Consider the following 25,804-nt stretch of genomic DNA (forward strand, 5'->3'; position numbering starts at 1 on the left):
GATTACTGACTTTTAAATGTTTCGCAAGCCTATACAATGTTGTATTCAATAAAGACTAGCTTTTATGTCTCTTTCAACCTACCGAGAATCTAGATTATACAGAACTAAGGTCGTTGGGAGTTTATTGAGAATTGTCATCAGCTCATGAGTCCTTCTTTTTCAATGAACAGATGCTTGTGGAAAGAAAATCTGAGGATTGCATGATTTTATTGCCTCGCAGTTGAATAGAATGTGGTTGTTGGTAGCTATTTATGTAAAGTTTGACCAAGCTCTAGGAGGCAGTGGAAGACAAGATGGCCTGGCATGCTCTGGTCCATAGGATCACGAAGAATTGGACACGACTTAATGACTAAACAACAACATATGTACAAAAAAAAATATAACTAGGACAGTAATTCTGAGAATAGAATAACTTAATATTTCATTGTAGTTTTTCAAATTTGGAGAGCGGCCGGCATCTACTACTTTGCATTTACCTCTAATTTCAACAGACTCTAAAGGTTTTTTTTAAAATAAGCCTTATATATTCTTAGTTCCTTTTATGTTGAAGTTATTGTTATTCCCTTAGATAGAAGACTGGAATCAGAAATATGGTACTATTTTCTCTACAATTGTGGGGAAGAGAGGAAACAACACTGAAAGTAGGTTTCATAGTTTAGTGTCTTTATCAATACTGTATTAGCAGCTCATAATAGTTAAAGGGATGAGTCACAAGGACCCATTTGGTATACCTTTCAGTCATTCATAACTGTCCGTAGTAACCTACTGTGACTGTATGTATTATCATCTTGATGGGAAGTAAAGGTGGAGAAGCAGGAAAAGAAGTTCAGAAACTTGAGTAAGAATACACGTATGTACTTTGCCAGTGTGCTAAATTTCTTTGTCAGACCTGTCCTGGACACAAAATGTGGTATTTGTTTTAACAGAATTGCATTTATTACTGTGTTCTAATGATGGAAGTGCAATTCAAATTGTTGATAATTCTCATTTGCTCAGAATGATGAAACTCGAGAGGCTGTTTTCCAACATAATACATTGGGGGTGCAGAAATTCCATTGTTACATTTACAGAACACTTCCTCTGCTTTATACTGCTTTCTTAGTGCCCTTGGGATTCTCCCTGAAATTTGAAAATATTTACTAGTGCATCTCCCCCATGTAATCTCAGTATTTCTACTTACCATTCAAAAAATGGTAACAGAATTGGCTAAGAATGTTTGAAAAAAAAAGGCTGGCATACACTAGTTATGTCAGAGGCACACTGTGGGTTTTTAATTTGTTTCTGTGCAGCAGACCTTTGTGTTCCATCAAACTGCGTTTGAAGTCCTCTCAGTCTAGAGCAGTAAGCTGTGTAACATGGGACCCTGTTGTTTTAAGCTTAGTAGAAAACTTCAGTGTTCTGTGGATCTTGACCAATGTATTTCAAAATGTGCCTTGTAGTGTCTTGTTAATTAGCTTCAGTTAGCTTCCACAACCCCTAATTTTATTTACGTTAGCATTAAATTCAAATAGGATTTGGGCTAGACCAGCTGGGTGTGGAAACTCATCATCCCATCCCCTGACTGGGGTGGCCAGAAGAGCAGGAAAGTGGAGCAGCGCCAGCTGGGCTTCGTCCGAGAGTGACACGATAAGCAGGACATCAGCTGCACGCTGCACCACAACCTGTAAGTGGATGAGTCTGTTTGGGGAGGCCGGACTGGGGATCCTGGCTACCTGGATCTAGAAATACGAATATCCCATCTCTAATTTGGGCCTAAATGTTTGTGGGTCTAAGTATGTAGTGAGTGGTGGCTTTTCAGTTCCTCCTTCAAACTTTAATTAATTGTGTGCCATCAAGTCAGTTCTGACTTTGGTCGACTCTTTTCAGGGTTTTCTAGGCAGAATACTCGGAAGTGGTTTTTCATTCCCTTCTTCTGGGGAAATCCTGTGTAGCTTGCCCAAGGCCACACAGGATGACTCTTCTAAGATGCACAGTGGGAACTGAACTCCCAACCTCTGCCTTTGCCACCAAATGCCTAACTCACTGAGTTATCCAGCCAGCCTCCACAACTCTTTTTTGAGTTTTACCGTTTATGGTTTGCGAAACATTTTTTGAGTCTGCCCATTTGGCTGCTTCTAAAACATTTTCATTTTGAACAAAACATTCTGTCCCAGGCTAAGCACAGTCTCTATTTGATGTATAAAAAGAAAACCGACTGTCATAATGTTGTTTGTATTGGTTTTGAAAGCAAGCAGCCTAAGCTATATATGCTTTTACTCTTAAAACCAATATCATGATGTAGAGGCACATTATTCAAACACAGAGCAGATGGCTGTTAAATTCATGCTCTCGGGAAAGAAACCATGGCCAAAATTTTGTTCCTTCTTTCGGCATACATAGTTTGTTTCACACGTGGTTGTAATTTCTTTGGCATTTGCCCGAGGGAAAATTCACAAATCCATAGACCAAGTGGAAAGCCCTATTGCTGTCAACAGGGTTCTTTCCAGCAACTTGTCAACTGCAAGCCTGAGAACAAGCAGCCCCACTGTGCTCCACAATTGCAAACAGGATTCTAACCGTTGCAACATGTTGAAGTAGGAATTTGTCCTAGATCTCAGAATTGCTCTGAGTCTTTACTCCTCTTTCTGTAAGATATCCAGGGTATACCTGAGTAAGTTCAATATCTCCCAGGGCTGTACTAGATAAAGTAGTAAGGCAAATTCTCTTGATTATATTAAAGATAATTAAGTCACTCACCAATCTTGTGTCAGTGTTCTTGCAGAGAATAGCAGGACTTAAACTGCTGGTATATTAAAACCTTGGAGAATGAGATAGTTCACCTTTGTTTTTCCCAGTTCTTACCCTGGTTTGAGATGTTAGTTGAATGTGAATTGCTGAATTTGTCTGGAGGTGAGGCACTACATTGAGTCTTCCTAGATTTTTCTGTACGATTAAGAATAAAATCTTTTGGAATCCAAATGCTCGCAGTCTTGAATAATTTTTTTCTTTGAAAGAAGGAAGGTAATATGGCTTTCAAATTGATTTCAGTCATCCCTGTCTTCCCAGGATGCACCAGCTTTTTCTTGCATTCATTTTAGATCGGTTAAGGTAAAAAAAATCGTGCCATGGTCACTTTGTGACCTTTATGATTGAATAAAGGGTTTGAGCCACATCTTCCTAGCTTTACTCTTGATATGGACAATTGCAATTAAAAGTCAGTACTTTAAAAGTCAGTTATAACCTTGGATTGTGACTAAAACTTTGAACACAGTCTAGCACAAACTGTACTTAAGCATGTTCATTGGCCTACTTTGTGGTGGATTAGATATAAACCTTAAAAATAAACCAGGACTAACAATGCATAGGTTTTAAAATGTAATTCCACCACGTATAGCAGCAGGGAAGGTTCTCACTTCTGTGGCTTTTTCTTACGCTGTTACTTTGACCTCTGTACTGCAGGCAGAAATAGCCCCCAGTAATTTCACAACTTTGTTATTGGAATGGCATGGCAGTTTGTCACCCAAATGCCTAGTGGATATAGATTATGGGGCAGGTGCATCACGCGGCTCTCACTGAAAAGTCCATCTCAGACACGTTAGCTATTGCAAACCATCATGGATTGTGATGGGGCAGCCTGATGTGTTCCAGATGTTTCAGATCCCAACAACTAGCTCTGGTTTCTATACATATTGCATTGTATACTTTATCACGGTCAAAGACCAGTAAATTTTCTATACATACTCATAAATGTACAGTATATTCATAAATGTATTCATTTTTTTTAACTTCTGACTTTGGTAAAACTAATAATGAAATATGGGTGAGAAATTATGGCTGCAGCCCCGAATGTACTTACTCGAAAGCTGAATTCCACTGACATCAACCAGACTTCTACATAAACAAACTGAAGATTAGCCTTCAAAAGTAGACATACAGTTTACTTGAATGTTGTAACAACATAACTTGTTCCTTTAACATTTCTGTATATTTAAACACCTGGGATAATCTGGCATACATTTTAAAACTCTGAGCTGAATTAACTAGGTGCTTCGTCTGTTTTGTGAAACATGAACTGTGAAATTCTATGAAGAAAGCAGAGCTCAGTAGGAATATGTTTTCACAGTAACAATAAAGAACTGAACTATCTGAGCCTGTGAATTACTGTGGCTGCAATTCATGTTTTTTCCCAATGTAAGAATGTTTTTCTGTTATCACTTCATTCTCCAAGTAGTGGAGGAGAGGAGGAAGGGTCAAATAGGTTGTTCAATTGTTTTTTGGGGATGAACAAGAAAGAAAAGAGCAAAAAAAAAAAAAAAAAAGGAGTCCAGCTCTGAAGAAGGATGAAAATGAGCTGCAGTGATGCAGATGAGGGAAAATACCTTTTTAAAGAGGCTGATTTACTTTGGAATGTAGAAAGGAAGAGCTAAAATGAACAATGAAGGCAACATAAAGGGCAGAAATAATTAAGGCTTATTTGCTTTAGATTTTATAACCTGGTATTCAGATATGCTGCTATTCTAAGTACTCTGAGCACAGAAGCGTCATTTCGGAGGACCTCCACTAATTCTTAGAGCAAGTCTGGCACCCAGCCCAACATGGATGTAATATTTCACTCTTGATGTTGTCTTGTTGAATATACTCAGGAGAATGATGGAGTTCCATAACAGTTCCTTTGTCCAAAATTGCTACTCATCAGAATGCCTGTCTATAGAGTTTTAGACAGCCTAGGACTGTGTCTGTGAATTTCGTTGTATGGGTATACTGTGTATATACTTACAATGACAATATTATTATTATTATTATTATTATTATTATTATTATTATTATTATTATTATTATTATTATTATTATTATTATTATTATTATTATTATTATTATTATTATTATTATTATTATTATTATTATTAAAATGTGTTGGGCTACAAATACTATCCCATCTCCAATCAAATCGTGCATGGGGAGACAATAGCTGAAAGCATCTGGGAAGAAAATACCCAGGAAAGTTTTGCTTTTCCCATTTTTCTTACAGGACTTTGTGTATTTAACAGAATTGGCCATGTGAGGGAAATAGTAAGCATTTTGTGGTGCAGTATTTTCCTGGTAACAAGGAACATTAACACATTAGTAAAGCTTGCAGACTGAATGCCAGTAACTGTAATGACATCTTGCTGGCCCAAAGCAGTGAGTAATGGAGGAAGTTACTTTTGAAAAGTAAAATTTTGAACTCTGGAAAAATCATCTGTATTTTGCATTTGCATTGGAGAGGGAGTGTTATGTAGTGGATACAATGACAGACTGGAACTCAGGAAACCCAGGTTCAATATCCCCACTCAACCATGGAAACTCATTGAGATGTGTGTGACAGTAATTAAAAAAAACATTCCTTAAGTCTTTCACATACCTTGAAAACTATTAGGGTTGTTATAACTCGGATGCAATTGGATAGCATATGCTATGTTTCCATTTTTATTACGATAGTTCCATTGCAGCTGTCCTTCACTGTTGTGAACTACTTTCTATAGTTAAGGTATCAGGGTGTTCAGTATTGAGTTCTGCTAATGTACTGTAGGATTTGAATGTAAAGTGGGCCCACAAACATTTCAGGTGTATTTTATTAAAGGTGTGTATGTGTTTGTGTATCTATACAAAAAGGTACATTAAGGAGGATTATGCTATTATTTGTCTAAAGCATTTGTAGTGTTCACAAGAGAGGAAGGAAAACCTGAGAACTAAACAGAAAAGTCTGTCTTGTAAACTGCCATTGTATATAATAATTATATAGCATAATCCTTCACTTCCAGAAGCCTTGCACTGGAACAGCACTAAACATGCCCAATTCATGGATGTCAACTCCCTGGACGATGGCTAAAGTCAAGAAAAAGTTTCTCAAGATCTGATTGCTTCTGGTCAAAAACAGTTTGATTGAAGTGTGGCTATGAGTTTGAATTGCGCAACACTCTGATATAAATAAAGATCCTATATGCTGATTATAAATTCATTCTTCAAATTTGAATCCTTGCATGGCACCACCTGTGCGCAAGAGGGAAGTATCATGAGGTTCAAAGCAATGGCAAGATATGCAGAAATACAAAAACAGTAGATTCATTGTGATGCTACAGGACTGCAACGGGTCCAGAATGCAGAGGCCAGACTTCTGGGTGGGGTAAGAAAATGCTAACATATCTCTCCCACCCTGGCCGCCTTACACTGGCTACCTGTTCGCTTCCATACCAATTTCAAGGTGATGGTACTAACCTATAAGGCACTAAATGGTTTGGGAGCTCGATATCTGGCCGAGCGCCTCCTTCCAGTTAGATCTGCCTGTCCTATAAGATTGTTGCAGACAGGGCGTCTGAGAGTTCTGACCACGAGAGAGGCCCAGGAAACAACCACTAGAAATTGGGCCTTCTTGGTGGTAGCGCCACAATTATGGAAAACTCTTCCGCCTGAAGTCCCCCTGACTCTTTCACCGGGCACATTCAAAAAGTTACTAAAAATCTGGCTATTTAGGCTTTCCCTGAACAAACTATATTCTTCTACTCTTCTAATTGTATTTATGTTCACTTTATAATTTTTGATTTGTTGTTAATCTGTTGTGTTTTGTTATTTGTTGTAAACCGCCCAGAGTGGCCTTGTGTGTAATTCAGATGGGCGGTGTGTGTGTGTGTATGTATGTATGAATAAATAAATACTCTGTGGACAAAATTAAACGGGAAAAGAGGCAAAAATACAGTAGCACTTTAAAGATTTTTTCAGGTTTATTTCAGTGTGAGCTTTTGTGGAAATACTGTAATCCAGAAATCTATGCATCTTTAAAGTGTATAATATTTTGCCTTTTCCTCTCCTCCACCTCTCCTTACTTGTCCAACATTCTAAGATTAACATGGTTACTTATTTGGAAACTGTGTGTCACAGAATTCTCCAAACTTCTTCTAAGACGGCTAATGCCTCCAGGATGGAATGCTGTTCTGCAAAAACATAGGGAGATATGGAAACTGGTGGTTTATGTATGCAGAATGATTACCATGACTGAATACTGATATGCTCAAAGAGAAAACAGAAACCCTAGCATTGATATATGGAAACAAAATCCATGTCTTATTGGAAGTCAGTTTTGGCAAGACAGATTACAAGCCCTTTTTTCTTCTGCACTGAAGTCTTGACAAAAACACCTGGATTACAAAGCCTGTCTTTTTTCAGCTTTCACTGTGTGAACTTCACGTTGCCTACAGAGCTGGGAAAGAACTGTTTATAGAAAATGCCTTCTCAATGGTTTTTGATACAATGGAGGCATTACTGTACTGCCAGATACAGACATAAAACATGTTAGATCAGCTTTAGAACTTGTTTCAGAAGAATTGTCCGTAATTGCCTAGGACATGAGCCAGGGTGATATTCCATAGAAGGTGTTTATAGCATTGGGGAGGGAATGGCCACATCACCATATGCAAAACCCTCACTACTGTTAGTTCAAGCAAGAACATCTGTGGTCATCTGGTCCTGTTCAGGGATTCTACAAAGAGGTTAAAGGAAACTTGCATGGGAAGAAGATGGGTAGCTATGTCCCCGTTATCCAAGATCTTCCTATGTATTAAGTCTAAAGCATATACCTGTCTTTATTGATGGAACAATCTCGATGTGATCAGATATGCTATTTTTTTAAAGGGAGCTCTGCTTTTCAAACTTAGCTCCACAAATATGGAGAGCTAGGACAGAGGGGGCTCAGGCTCCCCTTCTGTTGCATGTTTAAATGGTTTGTAGAATGCCTAAATAAGGCTATGGTGTTCTGTTTAAAATAATAGTGCTGATTTTATCCCAGACTTCTGTGTGGGGACATGTTTGAAATAATATATGAGGGACAATTAGGGACAGAGAAATGCAAACAGAGGGGAAGATTACGGATTTGCTGGCGACATATGAAAGCTAACTCAGTGTGTAAGACTTCTCAGGTCAGCTCAGGTGAAGGAACCAATGATGATACTGGAGAGGATCTCATGTCCATGTCAACAAGCGAACATTGACCTGTTTGAGCAAGAGGGGGAAAAATCAGTTCTAGTGCAGTGTGATGCTGTATTTTGCTGTGATTTCAGCATATCTTATAACATAATTTATTTACAGTTAATATCAAGGATAGTGTCCAAGCTTCCTTACAAATACAACTGCTTTCTTCTGCTTACTTCTTAATCTGGAAGGGAGGGTCATAAGGAGATTGGCCACAACTGCTAATAGTTGGTACCTCTACAATCTCAGCAAAGATGTGCAGTGAAAATATGAGACTTAAGAGGTAGCCAATATGCCTCCATAGGTCTCCCCTCCTAGCAGTATTAAGCCAGAGATTACCATGTTTCCCTTAAGATAGGGTCTTACATTAATTTTTGCTCAAAAACACATTAGGGCTTATTTTCAGGGGATGTTTTATTTTTCATATACAACAATCTACATTTATTCAAATACAGTCATGTCCTCTTCATCTGGTGGCTGCACAATGGTGGAGGGTGGGTTTTCACTTAACTGGGGCTTATTTTTGGGGTAGGGCTTATATTAAAAACATTCTGAAAAATCATATTAGGGCTTATTTTCAGGTTAGGTCATATTTTCAGGGAAACAGGGTCGTTTTGACCACTTATTTTTGTGTGAAACTCGTAATTCAGATAATTTTGAGGAGCTTGAAATGCTAGACTGGAACACCCCCACCCCCACCCCTTTGTTGCTATTTTCATCAGAAGAATGGAATCTCCTAAGATAACATCATTTGGCAAAGCTTCACAGACTTGAACGTGGGGAATGCAAGGATTGTGGCAACAAATATTCTAGTTCTCAAATTAATAGAACTTGTTTCTGTATTCTTCTCTGACAGGCCTCTAATTTGGATGGGATAAGTATGTCTATGACCCATTGAGGTGGTGGAGCTTTTCCTGCCAATGGACAGAGCAGTCGATGATCTGCATCTTCCTCTTGTTGTTATCAGTAAAGCTAATGTTGACCTTAGCTGTGAAGAGAGTATTTGGTTTCTGTTCCATGGCCAGAGCAATTTTGTGACTGTGGAGTGGGGTAGCTCTTTTTCTCTCTCTGATTAATCCTGACAAAAATGGCCTATCTGCAGTTGCTAACTAGCTATTTATTTGTTTGTCTTGTATGCCGCCCGCACGGGGAGCCAAGAGTCCCAAAGTTTTCAAGTTTTTCTCGAAATATAAGCAACACCTTCAGCAGGGAGTTGAGTTGCCATGATGCAGCTTCCAAATAACCACACCTGTATAACAGAGAATCTTCACAGATATCTTCAGGAAGGAGATTTTTGTCTGGAAGGTGACAGGAAGAAAAGAAATACTCTCTTTTCAATCTAGCACTACCTCATGGCTGCTGAGCTGTTATATTCCGTAACATAAAAGCTGCATTTTAATATTTCTTCTAAAAAGATGTTAAAATCTCTCCAGAAAATGATTTATTTTTTACTTGGCACTCTTTTCTGTGCCTTCTTTCTTTAGGAAATGCTGTCTTTTAATGATGAAAGCTGCCTTGGGTCCTTTTTTTCCCCCAAAAGAAGGGTGGGGTAAAAATATTTTAAAGTAATATTTCAGCCACGATACCTACATCAAATCTCTGCAACTGTTTTTGCCCCTTTGGAAATAACGACGACTAGCTTTTCAACAAATAACAACTATAATTTTCTCTGTCTGTCTAGTTATAATTAGAGATTTACGTAATACGACCACTTAATTATTGTAATTCTAGGCTTCACCCCGTTCAGATCGCCCTAAAGCTGTACTCGACTCTCCCGACTACAAAATCAAACAACTCGCATTCTAAAACAAGCAATTAAGTTTTTTTAAAAAAAGTATTTGATTTAATATTTGCTTGACCCAGTCACTCAAGCTTTAAAAAAAGTTACAACCTAGAAGTCCATGAAGCCCAGCAAGGGCAGGCAAACGTGTTGAAGCCCCTTTTATTACATACATTTATTACATACACCCATTTATTACATACACCGGTGACACCGCCATTGTGAAGTGAGCGTCGCTATGAGTGTTCCTACAGAGGGAGTCCTGGGCGCTGCCTGAAGGACCCCGAGGATGTCCGCCAGATAGCTTCCCTCAATCCCTCCTTTCTGTATATCTATAAACATTTCATTTTGCTCCCTCTTTTCTCCTGCCAGTATATCAGGGTCCCCTGCCTCCGTTGTTATTCCCCTCTTGCCTACTTCACCTCAGGCGACGCCAAGGCCGCCACGTTCTCTGAAGGAAGAGGGGCGGATTTCCCCAATAGGCCCCCGCCTCGTTTCCGCCCCGCCTCCCAGTCTATAAGAAGCTGCGGCCGCTTCTCCGACCGCCAGTCCTCTGTGCGAGTTTTGTTAGAGCCGAGGAAGGAGGAGGCGGGGGCTGGGCGCCGTTGCTGCCTCACGGTGAGTGTGGCCGAGGCCTGGTCTGGGTTCAGGCCTCCTCCTACCTTAGTTGTGAAGAGGCAGAAAGAGCAGAAAGTTGGCGAGAAGGCGGCTTATGAGGCAAAGGGACGAGGGCAGAGAGTTTATTTGCAGAGGGTTGCTACGGGGAGGGGCCTCTTCCTCGTCAAGGCGTGCAGAGGGACCCACCTGAAGTCTCGCCTCCGCCATCTCTTTTAGCTGAGGGGGAGGAGGATGGAGAGAGAGAGAGAACGACGAGTCCATCCCCGCAAAATTCCTTCCCTCCCTGCTCTTTAGGCGCTTCTTCTGGGGATTCTCTCCCCTCAGCCCTTCTCTCCTTTTTGTCTAAAAGAAACAGCATTTTCTGCGAAGAAATGCGAAGGCTACGATAGCATTAGGTATTATAATGGCTTAAGAAGAGAGAGAGAGAGCGAGCGGTTTCGTGTCTTGAACCCCGAGGTGTGCTGCACTAACGCGAAAGAGGGAGTTGCCTTTGGGGCGCTTTTTAGTTTGCTTCTGGAGGGTGCGGATGATGAAGCCGATTCCTTTCGCTGGGAAGATCCGGGGCTGGAGACCCAGAAGAGGAGGACTGTCTGCTGCTGCTGTTGTTGACAGCGTGCTTCACCCGGGCCGCCTTGTTTTACGAGGAACAGTTGTTAACGCTTAGTCATTCTCGCTGTTTAAAGCTGAAGCTGTTCTCTTTTGCTTTACTTTGTTGGTTTGTTTAAAGCTTTAAATGTACAATTTAAAGTGCCAAGTAACTGGTCGGATCCAGATTCAGTCCTATTTTGTGTTGAAATCAGTGGCACTTAAATTCATAATGACAAGCATGTTCTGTCGGTTTCAGAGTATCCCACTATAGATCTGCCTCCAGTCCTGTTGAGACTCATGACAGAGCTGTTCACTGGCATTGGCCCAGCACTGCACAGTGACATGCTTCCAGGTGCTTAAATCAACCCAGTTTAAAGGCTGTTTGAATCTAGTATTAAATGGAAAAGTAAAATACAGCTCTGTAAAAAGAGGCCTGAGAAAGTCCATAGGGAACATTTGATGCTGTGGTCTAAGCTCAAGGCACCGCACCTGAGTCACAGAATGGAAGGAAGTAGTTGTGTCCCAAAATTCTGTGCCTAAAGTTGTGCATAGAAGTTTTACCTTAACTCCTACTTTAAATGAGAATATCAGTTATTCTGAGAAGATCTGAAGATCATGCTGTAGTCAGAATCCTGTGGTTAGCACAGTAAATTGCAGAGTAGGCCTGTTGAATCAGTGGCAGGTTTGGTGAGTGAGGTCCCCTATAAGCTCCATGGATTCAAAGGGGTCTACTCTGTGACTTTAGCGTAGTAAATTTTAGTTAGAGTAATCCTATCAGAATCAACAAGACTAAGAAAATACAGTGAACGCACAGTTATAGTGCTGGTGGGAACACACCACCAATCTGTGGGCTAGTCTTTGTCAAGGAGAGTTATATAGCATATCAGCTGAAGTGTGTATTAGAATATAACAGTGATGGTGAACCTTTCTGAGCCCAAGTGCCCAAACTGCAACACAAAACTGACTTATTTATTTCAAAGTGCCAACACTGCAATTAAACCTGAATACTTAGTTTTCAGTTTAGAAAAAACTGCCTCAGCAGTGCAACGTTTAAATGCTTGGGTTTTTTCCCCCTTAGGGGTGGTATTAACAGAAAAATACTTGCCAGTCCTCCAATCCCCCATTGGGTTTGACCAGTAATGGTCAACTGCGCCCCTCTGCTGGACCACTGCACCAGTAGAGGGGAGTGCCAAAATCCGGGATCGGAGGGTGGGTAAATATTTGTCACTGGTGACTTATGGCTCGTGTGCTCACAGAGAGGGCTCTGCATGCCAGCTGTGGCACACATGCCATAGGTTTGCCATCACTGGAATAGAACTGTCAGTCAACTTTTTCAGAGTGATTCAAAAACTGGACTGACTTTATATATCAGTATATGTATTTGTATGAGAACTTTTACAAATACTGTATAAAACAATGAACCCAGTAGTTCACTTTTGCTGTTGATAAGATATGGAACATTTCAAGTCTATGCTGATATGTTTTACATACAGAGCTTATTTCTAGTTATTTGCATGCATCATGTCTTAGAATGTTTGTTTGATGCACTGATATTAGTCTGAAGTTCTTTTGCTTTAGAAGCAGTTTTGCAGTCAATAAGATGAAAACCATGTTGAAATTCTCATGTTGCATCTTTTAATTTGCATAACCATTTTCTAATGAAGTTATCCTTCACTGGTGTCAAAAACAAATACTGTATACATTAAGAAGTTATTTGAAGGAGCAGTATCATAAGTTGGAAGCTTGTCTGTTACATGGGTAAGATGACTGGAGAGTGAACTCTGGCCACAAATCATGTCTGCAAAATACCCAAGTAGTTCTCAAATTACAAGCATAAACAAGTCAGGTCCAGGGAAGCAGTTTCACATCGTTCTCATTATTTATTTATTTTATTTTATTTAACTTAATATGCCACCCACACTACTCAAAGGCCTCTGGGCAGCATCAATTTAAATACAATAAAAAGATAAAACAATTAAAATCCAATTAAAGGTACAGTACTCTAAAAATTGCCATCAGGACCCACAGTTGATGATATTTGAATTAGGTCAAAACCTTCCTGTTCTGGAAGATTTTTCAATTAAAAATCCTCCGGAACAGGAAGGTTTTGACTTGACACCGAAAGGTAATCAACGTCAGTGCCAGACGAATTTCACTCAAGATGGCGTTCCATAGTCTGGGGGCAACTGCCGAAAAGGTCCTTTGTCTACAAGCCATCTCTCTTAACTCCTTGAGGGATGGCTCTTTCAGGAGGACCTGCTGGCTAGATCCTAATTGCTGAGTAGATTTATATGGAAGGAAATGGTCCTTCAGGTACCCAGGGCCCAAGCTGTTTAGGGCTTTAATTCACACTAGTGGGTTTAATCTGCGCCTGCACAGAGGTCTGTGAAATATACCAGAGCAGATCTTAAAATTCTGTGGTACTTACTCAATATACCTATTGTACTGTTGCTCATGGAAAATAGTGTTTGTGAGCTAATATAAAGGGACACAGGCACAGAATAAACTGTAATCTGTTCTATTTTTTTCTTAAATTGTTAGTTTACAGTGGTCTCACCTTGTTCGTTAATGTGAATATATCGATCTCTGTTGCATTTGAAATAATATGTTTCTTTAACACAAGGTGTATTGTGATACAAAGAAGTCATATAACCAAAATTACTGCCGTTCCCCCCCGTAGATGCCTTCAATTAAATTGCAGAGTTCTGATGGTGAAATATTTGAGGTTGATGTTGAAATTGCAAAGCAGTCTGTAACAATCAAGACTATGTTGGAAGGTAAGAGTATTACAATGCAGTTGGATTCAGTAACTTGTAATGACTGTGTCTGAAGTGCTGTTCAAGTGGAATAGATTAATTCCTGGGCTGATATGAAACAGCTATGCAAAGCATATATGAAATCTAAGGATATATACAGTGGTGCCTCGACTTGAGAACGTCCCTACATAAGAACGATTCGAGTTAAGAACAGCCCCGTTCACAGAAAGTTGCTTCGACTTGAGAACGGAGCCTCGACTTAAGAACCAGAAAAGAAAAATATACCTGTCCTGCCCTTTTTTGACTTAAGTTCACCTTAGGTCAAAAGAAGAAAAAAGATTGCCCCCTATTGGTAGATACAGATTAACTGGCTTTGCATTAGTTCCTATGGGAACAAATGCTTTGACTTAAGAACAGCCCCTCGACTTAAGAATGAAAAACAGCATATATGGATTAAATGGTTTTCAATGCATTCATATGGGAAATGATGCTTCGATTTAAGAATGTTTCGACTTAAGAACGCAGTCCCAATACGGATTAAGTGCTTAAGTTGAGGTACCACTCTATATGGTTTATGAGCATCTTGCTTACTCCTTGTAATTAGGTATTTCATATCTTTGCTTATCTTGAATTATAGCTGCACAAGAATGTAGTGATGTTAATTGTGCTGGCAGAGCAAATTAACATTCTACAAGGCAATTCTAAAAAGGCAAACCAAACAGAAAGAAACTTCAAAGATGTTATGTGCCATCAAGTCACTTCTGATGAATGGTGACTATATGAGTTAATGACCTCCAGAATGTGCTATCATTGAATGTATCTAAGAGTGTTTGAGTTGTGAAGAATGTTGTTATGTCCTTGTCAAGTTGTTTCCAACTTATGGCAACCATACGAATAAGTGATCTCAAAAATCTGTTCTGAAAGTCCTGGTTGGCTAGCTACTTGTCAGCCATGCAGGGAGACTTGTCTTCACTCCTTCTGCCAGGAGTGGCTAGCCGGCTGGTCACTCCAGAGTGATTGGAAGGAAAAGCAGGGCCAGCAGTGGCGGATGCATGAGTGGACGGTCTGGCACCAGGGGGCTGGACCCCATTAACTACGAATAGACCCATCTCTAAAAGTTGTTGTTGTTTAGTCGTTAAGTCTAAATCTAGTTCCTTAAATCTGTTCTTCACGTCCACTGTACATTCATAAGGGATTTTGTTTAGATTATACCTGACTAGCCCAGTGGTTTTTCCTATTTTATTCAGTTTAATCTTGAGATTTGCTATGAGACGCTGATGATCAGAGCCACAATCAGCTCCACGTCTTGTTTTTGCTGACTGTATAGAGCTTTTCCATCTTTGGCTGCAGAGAATATAATCAATTTGATTTTGGTATTGCCCATCTGGTGATGTCCATGTGTAGAGTTGCCTCTTTTGTTGTTGGAAAAGAGTGTTTGTGATGACCAGCTTGTTCTCTTGACAAAACTCTATTAGCCTTTGCCCTGCTTTGTTTTGAACTCCAAGGACAAACTTGCCTGTTGTTCCTTTTATCTCTTGACTCCCTACTTTAGCATTCCAGTCCCCTATAATGACAAGAACATCTTTCTTTGATGTCAGTTCTAGAAGGTGTTGTAGGTCTTCATAGAATTGGTCAATTTCAGTCTCTTCAGCATCATTGGTTGGTGCATAAACTTGGATTACTGTGATATTGAAAGTTCTGTCTTCGTATTGAAATCATTTTATCATTTTTGAGATTGTATCCCATTACAGCTTTTCCCACTCTTTTCTTGACTATGAGGGCTACTCCATTTCTTCTACAGGATTCTTGCCCACAATAGTAGATATGGTAATAGTCTGAATTGAATTCGCCCATTCCTGTCCATTTTAGTTGACTGCCGCCCAGGATGTCAATGTTGATTCTTGCCATCTCCTATTTGACCACATCCAGCTCACCAAGGTTCATAGATCTAACATTCCAGGTTCCTATGCAGTATTTTTGTTTGCAGCATTGGACTTTTCTTTCACTTCCAGGCACATCCGCAGCTGAGTGTCCTTTCAGCTTTGGACCAATCACTTCATTAGCTCTGGAGCTACTTGTACTTGTCCTCCGCTCTTCCTCAGTAGCATGTTGGACGCCTTCTGACCTGAGGGGCTCATCTTCCAGTGTCATATCTTTTAGCCTTTTGTTTCTGATCATGGGGCGTTCTTGGCAAAGATACTGGAGTGGCATTGCCATTTCCTACTCCAGGTGGATTGTGTTTAGTCGGAACTCTCCACTTTGGCCTGTCTGTCTTGGGTGTCCCTGCATGGCATAGCCCATAGGTTCTCTGAATTACTCAAGCCCCTTTGCCATGACAAGACAGCAATCCATGAAGGGGTCTCTAATAATAATCTAATAATGCTACGTATTAAGTAGCAGGAATTGGAAAAGTGCATGCGCACACACATGCACATGCGCGAGCAAAATACAGCGCAGAAGATTTTCAGAATTAAATTTTGATTGCCAGGAAATGAAAAAGGCACTCTGGAATATAAGCAGATGGTATTTATCTACAGCGTACTGTTTATAACCCTTGAAAGAGGGCACCAACAGTCTTTATAGATTTCTTTTTGTTAGTCTGTGTTTATCTGGCTATGGAGCCAAAGGTTGAGAGTTTGATTCTTCAGTTTGCCTCCTGCGAGTAGAGTCAGCTTGTGCATCCCTAGGCAAGCTGCACAGTGCCAGGGCACTCCCAGAAGAAAGGAATGGTAAACCACCTCTGAGTATTGTTTGCTTCTGGAAAGGATCACCACAATTTAGAATTGACTTGACAGCACATGATTATATTTGTGTTGCAGTATTTATTTTTTATATTTTAATGTAGTCCTTGTTCCCTTGGTGGTAGAATTGATAAGATAAATGACAAATGAGATTACTCTCTAGAACCAGGAGTAACTAAATTGAGGCTGTCAAACTTTGAATATATCATGGGGAAGGCAAGACTCACTGGGATAGACAGTAATGCTGGAAAGAGTGGAAGGTAGCAGAAAAATGGGATAACTGAATGTAAGATAGATTGAGTCAATGAAGACATGGATCTTCATTGGCAAGACCTGAGTTAGGGCTGTTAACTATGAGAGCTTTGGAGATAATTAATTCATAGGTTTCCCATGAAGTTGGAAGTGACTTGCTGGCATGTAACAACAAAGTTAGTTTATTTTTCACTATAAGAATGGTTTTATTTGAGTCTCCTGTTTTGTTAACAAATGTTGCTTGCAGCATATGCAAACACAATGCTTACCTATTGCTTGCACATTTCACTTACAGTGGTGCCTCACACAACTGTCGCTCCGTAGAGCGACGAATCCGCGCAACGATGCCGTTTTTGCGATCGCAAATGCGATCGCAAAACGGCACCTACATAGGGGAAAATTCACAGAGCGAAGGTCGGTGAGCGGTTCGCTTTGCGACCCGCCGATCAGCTGTTCCGCGGCTTCAAAATGGCCGGCGGAACAGCCGAAAGGGCCCGGGGTGCAGCGTTTTCGCGCCCTTGGTAAGCAAGGGGAGCGCGCGAAAACGCTGCGGAAGCCCCGAAATGGCTGCGCGCAACCATTTCGGGGCTTCCGGCAGCGTTTTCGCGCGCTCCCCTTGCTTACCAAGGGCGCGAAAACGCTGCGCCCCGCCATTTCGGCTGTTCCGGCGGCCATTTTGGACCCGCCGGACAGCTGATCGCAGCGTTTTCGCGCCCTCGTTCAGCGAGGGGAGGGCGCGAAAATGGCTGCCGGCTATACCGGAACATCGCACAACGGTGAGTATTCGGCCAAACTGGAATGCATTCAACCATGTTTAATGCGTTCCAATGGCTTTTTACTTTCCGTAGTGCAATGTTTCACACAGCGAGGGTTAATCCGGAACGGATTAACCTCGCTGTGCGAGGCACCACTGTATTTAGTATAGTAATGCGAAGTGCAATCAGCCCCTAGCAAAGAAACATATTGGCAGCTTTAGAGGCTGATAAGACTTTATATTCTGCCCAGGCTTTGAAAAACCCATGGCACATGGTGTCTTTGTTAACATTAAAGGAGATAGGGCTGCATAATTTCATATGCTCTAAAGTACTTGGGACCTCCTGAATTGTCACTGTTAACTTTGCTCTTAATGGGGATTTGCCCATATTAATACTACATGGAGGATGAACAAAATATCTCCTTCCTTTGCTGATATTTTTATGGCAGTGGAGATTTGCTGTAGTGCTTATAGCATCTAAGCATCTCTGAATGTTTCCATTTTAATCCAAGAAAGTTGTTTTAGTTCTAGGTTGGTGTCTGATGTTGGTAAAGGATTGGATCTGGTGAACAGATTGATGCTTAGTCATACAAGAGATGCTTCTGAACAGTTTGAAAGGCAAAGCAGGGAATATACATGGTGCCTCGCTAGACAGTTACCCCACATGACAGTTTTTTCGCTAGACATTGACTTTTTGTGATCGCTATAGCGATTCACAAAACAGTGATTCCTGTGGGGGAATTTCTCTGGACATTGTTTGGTCCCTGCCTCGCAAACCGATTTTTGCTAGATGACGATTTTGACAGCTCCCTCCGCGCTTGCAAAACAGGTGTTTTCGGGACCCAAGCTTTGCAAGACAGCGATTTAAACAGCTTATTGGCGGTACGCAAAGTGGCTTTCCTATGGCCGATCTTCGCTAGATGACACCGATTCTTCCCCATTGGAATGCATTAAACAGATTTCAGTGCATTCCAATGGGGAAATGCTTTTTGCTAGACAATGCTTTCGCTAAACAGCGATTTCAGTGGAACGAATTATCATCGTCTAGCGAGGCACCACTGTAGATACAATCTTAGATGAGTTGTTGTTCCCCTGAAAGGTTCTTCAGTTGGGAGTATTCCTGATTCAGTTTTAAACCAAGATCCTAAGTTTTGGTAGTACACATGCATAGTTACTGTTAACTTCACCAGCTGCACCCCTTTGTAGAAATCTTGAATTTGGCCCTAGTAGCACATGCTTTATTTCTTGGTCTGCTCTTGAAAAATGTTTGCATGATAATGTGTAAGTTTTATATTTGTGTAAGCTTCCTTGTGAGAGAGTCAGTATATTTGGAAAAATGGCACTAACATTTTTTTCAGTAATAATAAACATTGTTGAGGGTAAGTAGAGATCTGAATCTCCATTCAGAACTGAACAAAATTGCAGTACATTGTGCCTATTAATATGATTTGGTTGTCTAAATTGTGTTTTTTTCCTCCTAATTCTCAGATTTGGGGATGGATGATGAAGGGGATGATGATCCTGTTCCCCTTCCAAATGTTAATGCAGCTATATTAAAAAAGGTAACATGGTGAACAGTAAATCTTCTTTGACATATGCAAGATGAACTTTCAGTTTATTGTACAGTATAGACCTACAGAATCCTAGCACCAGACCAAGTTTAAGATAGGAAAACAGATGAACATGATTTGGCAAGAACTTCCTTTGGTTCTGCTCTGCTCAGCATAAAACACATATCTGCATTATTCTTAGTCTTAATTCCTTAGCCAGGTTAGGAATATATGCATATTTTTGGATTAAATTCATTTAAATACAGCAATATTTCTGTCAGTTATTCTTTTGGTCATTCTTTTTAGTCTTTTGTGCCCATTCCCTTACAATCCTTTACATTGGGACAGTAGCTGATAATTAAAAGTACCTATATGGCATCATAAGATTAGAACTGAGAAAACCGTTGACTAGTAAATGCATGAAATCTAGTTCATCTGCAGTCTGTACACTTGGAGCTTGTTCTTCTCAGGTGTTCTCCTTCTGCGAGGCTGGTATAAAAATAATTCTGTGCAGCTGATAGGGCAAACCTTGTCAGTTACATTTAAATGAGTAATTACATACACAAGTAGTTAAGATAAATGACTTGTATCCGACTGTTGATGCTAAGTACTAAATGCACAGAATGATCTCAGTCCTGACAGAACCTGTGCTCATCAGAACTTATCTGGCCAAAGACCTAAGCTAAACAAGAAATCTTCTAAAGGATCTTCAATAAGATATTTTACTCTGGTTTCTAAAGGTGATCCAGTGGTGCACTCATCATAAAGATGACCCACCTCCCCCTGAGGATGATGAGAACAAAGAGAAACGAACAGATGACATCCCTGTGTGGGACCAAGAATTTCTCAAAGTAGACCAAGGGACTCTTTTTGAACTAATCTTGGTAGGTTGGTTTTGTATATCCTATTTAAATGTCACTTACAGCTATACTGAACTTTATCACAATGTAACAGAGTGTTGCAAGGTATGTAACTTAGGTTACAGAAATGCATGGTGTTTAAAATAGTAACTACTGCAGTAGCATTTTATTCTAGGTTCTGGGAAGCAAAATATCCTTAGATCAAAAATGTAAATTTTCAAAGAATAGCTTTATTACTCTGGGAGTAGTAAAAGTATGCAAGTATTGATGAGCAAGCAGACCTACAGCTACACATCTGCTGTTGTAGGTGACCATGTTGAGTCTTTATTTCTGAATTCAAGAGTGGATGGAGTTGTGTCTGTGATAGCAGTGCATTTAACTGATGGACCTTTTTAAATTTTGGTTTGTTTCACTTTGGCCATTCCTTGGTTTCTCCAAACAGTGCCCTAGCAAAACTAGTTGACCACCATGGCATAAACCTAAAGTTTAGCGTACTTTAAAACAGTGGTTCTTAACCTTGGGTTACTCAGTTGTTTTTGGACTGCAACTCCGAGAAGCCTTCGCCACCAGCTGTGCTGGCTGGGGTTTCTGGGAGTTGCAGTTCAAAAACACCTGAGTAACCCAAGGTTAAGAACCACTGCTTTAAAGTATCTATTCCACAATTCAGTAATTGTAAGTTGTTCTGAGAAGGCTCAATTCTGGTAGTCACATATTCTTTGAGTATAAACTGAAGAAGACCATGCTTATAACTAAAAAATTATTTAGGCATTTTGAGTGTAAGAAAATAACTGAAATGAAAGATATAGGTTGCTGTTGTCTATAACTTAATGCTAATATAGTGCTTTTTGGTGGTAATGCGCCGGGTACTGGACTTTGTATCTTTCCTTTTTCTTAAAGGCTGCAAACTACTTAGACATCAAAGGCTTACTTGATGTGACATGCAAGACTGTTGCAAATATGATTAAAGGGAAGACACCAGAAGAAATCCGCAAGACCTTTAATATCAAGAATGACTTTACTGAAGAAGAAGAAGCCCAGGTATGTCAAACTGGTTCACTTAAAACTAGATCTGTGTTGCTCAGTCCTTCTCAAATGATGTTGCTTTATGTGATATTCTACTCACAGTTCTTTTAGCTTTTATAGTGGTTCTTAAGTTGTGTATAACTTTCTCAAAGTTAAAATCACAAGTTCGTTTGTTGTACCATGTAACTGAGAGGTGCTATGAATATCACCATAGGTTATGTGCATTATAAGGATGTTGGCCCTTGTTCAGTTACAGAAGTGTTTGTGCCACCAAGCATTAGTGTATATGCTTTATTTTGACACAAGTGTCAATGAATTTATTTGTGAAGTTGACTTGTGATAACATCCCGGAAAGAGTTTCATAAATAATTAACATTTTAGTCCTTTTTGGTTGTTCAGTCCTTGTGTGATTAGAGTCATGTGATGGGGAAAATGAGCCTGTGCTCATTTGCCTTACTATTAGCATCAGATACTATCACCAGGTCTTACCAATCTTCACCAGTCTAAAATAGAGAGATGATTCTGTTCTTCCTTGTTTTAGAACTCTGCAACCTGAGAATTTTAGATGGTTTTAGGAATGTATGGTGGTACGACTAGTTCAGGCCTTCTCCAGCAAATGCATGGTGATAGTACCATAATTGAGTAGAGGAGGCCAACCAGCTTCCCTCTGATATAATTTTAGACATATGAGAGCTGAATAAACAAGCCTGAAGACTTTTTCTGGTAGACCTAAAGATGTGAATGTTTTTTTTACTCTGGGGAAAAAGTAAATCACAACAGTAAATAGTTCCAGCATAGGCTAAGGTAAGTTACTGGATCCTGCCTGCTAGTTTAAGGCCAGTTAATGTTAAGACTGTAGCTGAGAATGCTTGGATTCAAATTGTTTTAGCTATACTGTAGAGTCACCTTGTGTCATGGACATAACCTTTTTTTTTTAAAAAATATTCTTTATTTTGCCTGTCCTCATAAAGGATATAAACTTGCTCATAGGTCTCCCTCTACATATGGTTGATATGGAAGAGCCTAATGCTGCCATCAAGTCCATCACAGAGGCTGAGTTCAGAGAAGGAGCTTAGGTTCTGCCAGCTATAGGTGTGGTCACTTAGCATATTAAAAGTTCTCCTAGCAGCTTTTAGCCTTTATACTGTTGTGGCTGTTAAGCCAGAAACCCAAGCCCAAATGACTGAACATACATACATTTGGAAATACAAATGCATCCTATTTCCTATGCTTAGGCTTGAATTTATTTATATTTATTTATTTATTGGACTTATATACCGCCCCATAGCGCTACAAGCACTCTCCGGGCGGTTTACAATTTAATTATACAGGCTACACATTGCCCCCCCAGCAAGCTGGGTACTCATTTTACCGACCTCGGAAGGATGGAAGGCTGAGTCAACCTTGAGCCGGCTACCTGGGATTTGAACCCCAGGTCGTGAGCACAGTATGAATGCCATGGATTGTGTAGCAAAAATGGCACCAGTAGATTTGGGGGAGCTGGACAGTATATATCCCACTTGTTTCAGGCTGTTAGGGCTAAATTCCATCTAAATGTCTACAAATTTGCATCTTATATTTATCCCCACTAGATGTTGTGTGCTATGTCTGGCAGGAAGAAGGAAGGGTGGGCACTGCTGCCCTCTGTTGTCATAAGCTACATTGTTTACCAGCAACCAGAGTTGCATTTTTAAAGAAACTAATTATTTGCTTTGGGACCTGTCACTTGAAGAAAGCTGCTGTCAGGACAAATTGAGATGGTCATGACTACTGATGCAGATGGAAGGAGTGTGTAGGATGCTAGAGACAATGTCTGGTTTCCCCCTCTCATTCCAATGTGTGTGCGTGTGTGGGGTAGATGAAGATCTCAGTCCTGTGCCACAGTTGTGGCCACATTTAAATTCTTTTAAATGCAATTGGGAACCTATTTCTTTACCTTTCATCTTTTAGGCTAACCTGTGTTATTCATTGCAAGTCTTCATTGCCATGAGTACAATGCAGTGTAAGAGGATCTAAGCCTACATCAGATCTAAGCTGTTTTGGAAACTGAGCACTCTAGATGTAATCACCAAGGTTCTCTCTCTTTTTTAGGTACGTAAAGAGAACCAGTGGTGTGAAGAGAAATGAAGTCTTGTGCCTGATACCTAGCAACACTGTAAGGATCGTTCCAAATACCAGTTGCACTGCTCTGTTTATAATTGTTAATAGTAGACAAATGCAGCAGCAAATGAAGTTGTATTAGTAGGGTGTTGTTCCCCTTGCATGTGTAATGTTTGAATATAGATTTAAATCCTATGGTTCAATTTTTACCAATGTAATCTGATGTCCTTACTTTTCCTCCGCTCTGAATAAAACTGAACTAAATGTGGACTCTGTATGGCACTTAGCACTGCTAACTAGCTGTTCCATGGTTTTAAATGTATCATTGTAACACTAAAATATGCAGGATGTCAGAAATTGAGAAACCTCTGGCATTGTAAATAAAACCACTTGTAAAAGTTTTCTGAAACACAATTAATGAAGCCTGTTTTCATTCACAGAATACTGGCTTCTTAGAACTGCAAAATGTGTTGGAAAAATCTCTTGGAAGAATTGTTTAAATTTCTTCCATTCAGCATCTTTTTTTGTTGGTGACCCAGCTACCAACAGACCTTGTTAACTTCACTTGCTCAAGGTCAATTCTGATAGTGTAGATTTGCGCAAGCAGCAAAACCAGCTCAGTTAAGCCCCTCTTACAGCCAGATAACAAAGATTATGCTCCTTTATGGAAATTGCAATTATGTGTTTATTCCCCCAAAGCCAACAGACTAAGTTTAGGATGTGATCAAAAGCAGACTAACGAAGTTAATATTTCTTGGACATTGAATATAGGTGCCTGCTACTAGGCAAATTATATTTTCCTAAAGATTTTTGAAATGCTATGTATTTCTGTGGAAGTCTTGGCCTGTATTGTTTTTCATGAACTCTTGAGTTGTCACTTTGCATACTCAGTGTGGTGTTGTGCTGTGTGATGGTTGTCTAAGAGACAACCGCTTGCAAATAGCTGAGTCACTTTTCCACTTTTGTAGGTGTAAGGAGGTGATACACAGTAAGCAGTGAAGTGTGTTCCATAGCTTGTATTGTGTTCCATTTTCTGTGTATGCACAATAGAGTAGAATAAAATCTTAATAAATACTCTGCACTTCAAGGATCAGTAGTGACCTTTGAGCATTTACTTCAGAATAAGATACTTGGGAGTTGAATGTAGTAGTTAAAATACATGGTGATGTGCATGTTTCAGGCCAACTTCACAGCTGTAAACCTGCAATACTCTAGACATACATTAATGATTGTCACATGGGGTTCAGACATAACAAGCATTGCCATTTTTAGAAAAGTGGTAAAAAAGAAATTTCTGATACTGGTATATGCAATGTTAAGAGGGTTTGTTTTGAAGAATATTTGATCTTAAATGCTATTGATGTAGTTTATAAAAATTGTTCCATTTTCAATACTAGTCTTATCAGTATACCTCTCCATTTCCAGGATTCTATTTGAATTCCACTTGCTTATTCATAGATCCAGGCATAGGATTAACAGTGTAGCATTCCGCTGGTTCTAGTAATTGGAATCTACCCTGAAGTGGAAGCAGTTGTTCATAATGGGAGAAAGAATGAACTCGGGGTGACTGGACCACATCTGATAGGGATGGTGGCCTGGGATTGATGTTGGGGAAGATTTTGCACTTGCTTTGTGAGTTTACTGCTCTGTTATGCAGATGGTCTTGGAAGGGAGAAGATCTTAGAGCACAGAAGTGCAGAAAAAGTTCTCTAATTAGAATTCCCATGACAGGTTTCACTTACACTCCCTGTCTTATTAGTAGGACTCCTGCCAAAGCTGCAGCACCTGTATAACCATATTTTCCTTTATAGTCTGATAAGGGCTGTTAATCACTCTGAGTTAGTGGCCAAAATTCTGTTGCATAGATTATGCTGGTGTAAAGGAGATGTCACCAGCAGGGGGAGATTGCCACTCCTGCTTCAGTCCTGGGATAGTCGCATACAGTTGGTTTCAGTGTATACAAGTTGTGCAAGCCTTCGGGTTTAAACAGGAACTCTTTATATACTAGCTGTTTGCTGCTGCCAATTACTCCTTTATGCTGGACTAATTTATGCGACAGTATTGTAGCTGGTTTCCTGTTGATGCCTTACCATAGTAAGCTGTGGCTCAGTGATCGCGTCCCATTTCTTTTCCATTCTCCCATTGCAGGTAAAGAATTCAATTCTTTACCTATTGCTTTTCATTTTCTTCCTCTCCTTGGGATCTAAAGATTTTAATGCCCAAGTCAGCAGAGGTACTAAAATGTTGCCATTTGTACGCTGGCAGTGTTGTCCTTAATCTCTAAAATACTCTGTCTTGAAAGGGAAGAACATTCCATTTAAAAGCTGACCATTCCACCATTTTCTGTTGCAGACAGATGGTCCTGCACTCTTTGATTTTGACTGTAAGGGCTGGAGTGGGTTAGAGGGCATCTAACTGCGCACTTGTGCTACACTGATACTTGGGATGATTATGGAGCATGAAAAATTACTTTGCCCCTTGGCTTGGTGAAGAATGCATATATGCTCTGTGATCGTTTAAGTAAAGAAGCACTGTGCTGTATGTTAAGTAGGATTTAACTAGTCTGCTGGCTGCTGAAAAAATCCTGATGATAAAAGGATGGTTTTTCCTGTCGTGCTGTATGGAAGTGAGAGCTGGACCATAAAGAAAGCAGACCGCCAAAGAATTGATGCCTTTGAATTGTGGTGCTGGAGGAGGCTCTTGAGAATCCCCTGGATTGCAAGGAGAACAAACCTATCAGTTCTAAAGGAAATCAACCCTGAGTGCTCACTGGAAGGACAGATCCTGAAGCTGAGGCTCCAG

General features: G+C 40.1%; 1 protein-coding gene across 1 annotated transcript; it reads left to right on the forward strand.

The window, feature by feature from the left end:
* The first annotated feature begins 10,253 nt into the window (after nucleotides 1-10,253).
* On the forward strand, nucleotides 10,254-24,089 carry SKP1 (S-phase kinase associated protein 1). The gene is made up of 6 exons (XM_020794439.3): nucleotides 10,254-10,378; nucleotides 13,647-13,743; nucleotides 18,958-19,031; nucleotides 19,760-19,903; nucleotides 20,777-20,917; nucleotides 22,994-24,089. Exons 2-6 carry the CDS (start codon nucleotides 13,647-13,649, stop codon nucleotides 23,027-23,029), a joined length of 492 nt encoding a protein of 163 aa, XP_020650098.1. The 5' UTR covers nucleotides 10,254-10,378; the 3' UTR covers nucleotides 23,030-24,089.
* The last annotated feature ends 1,715 nt before the right edge of the window (nucleotides 24,090-25,804 follow it).

This window comes from Pogona vitticeps, chromosome 2 (assembly GCF_051106095.1).
Source record: "Pogona vitticeps strain Pit_001003342236 chromosome 2, PviZW2.1, whole genome shotgun sequence".
NCBI classification, from domain to species: domain Eukaryota; kingdom Metazoa; phylum Chordata; class Lepidosauria; order Squamata; family Agamidae; genus Pogona; species Pogona vitticeps.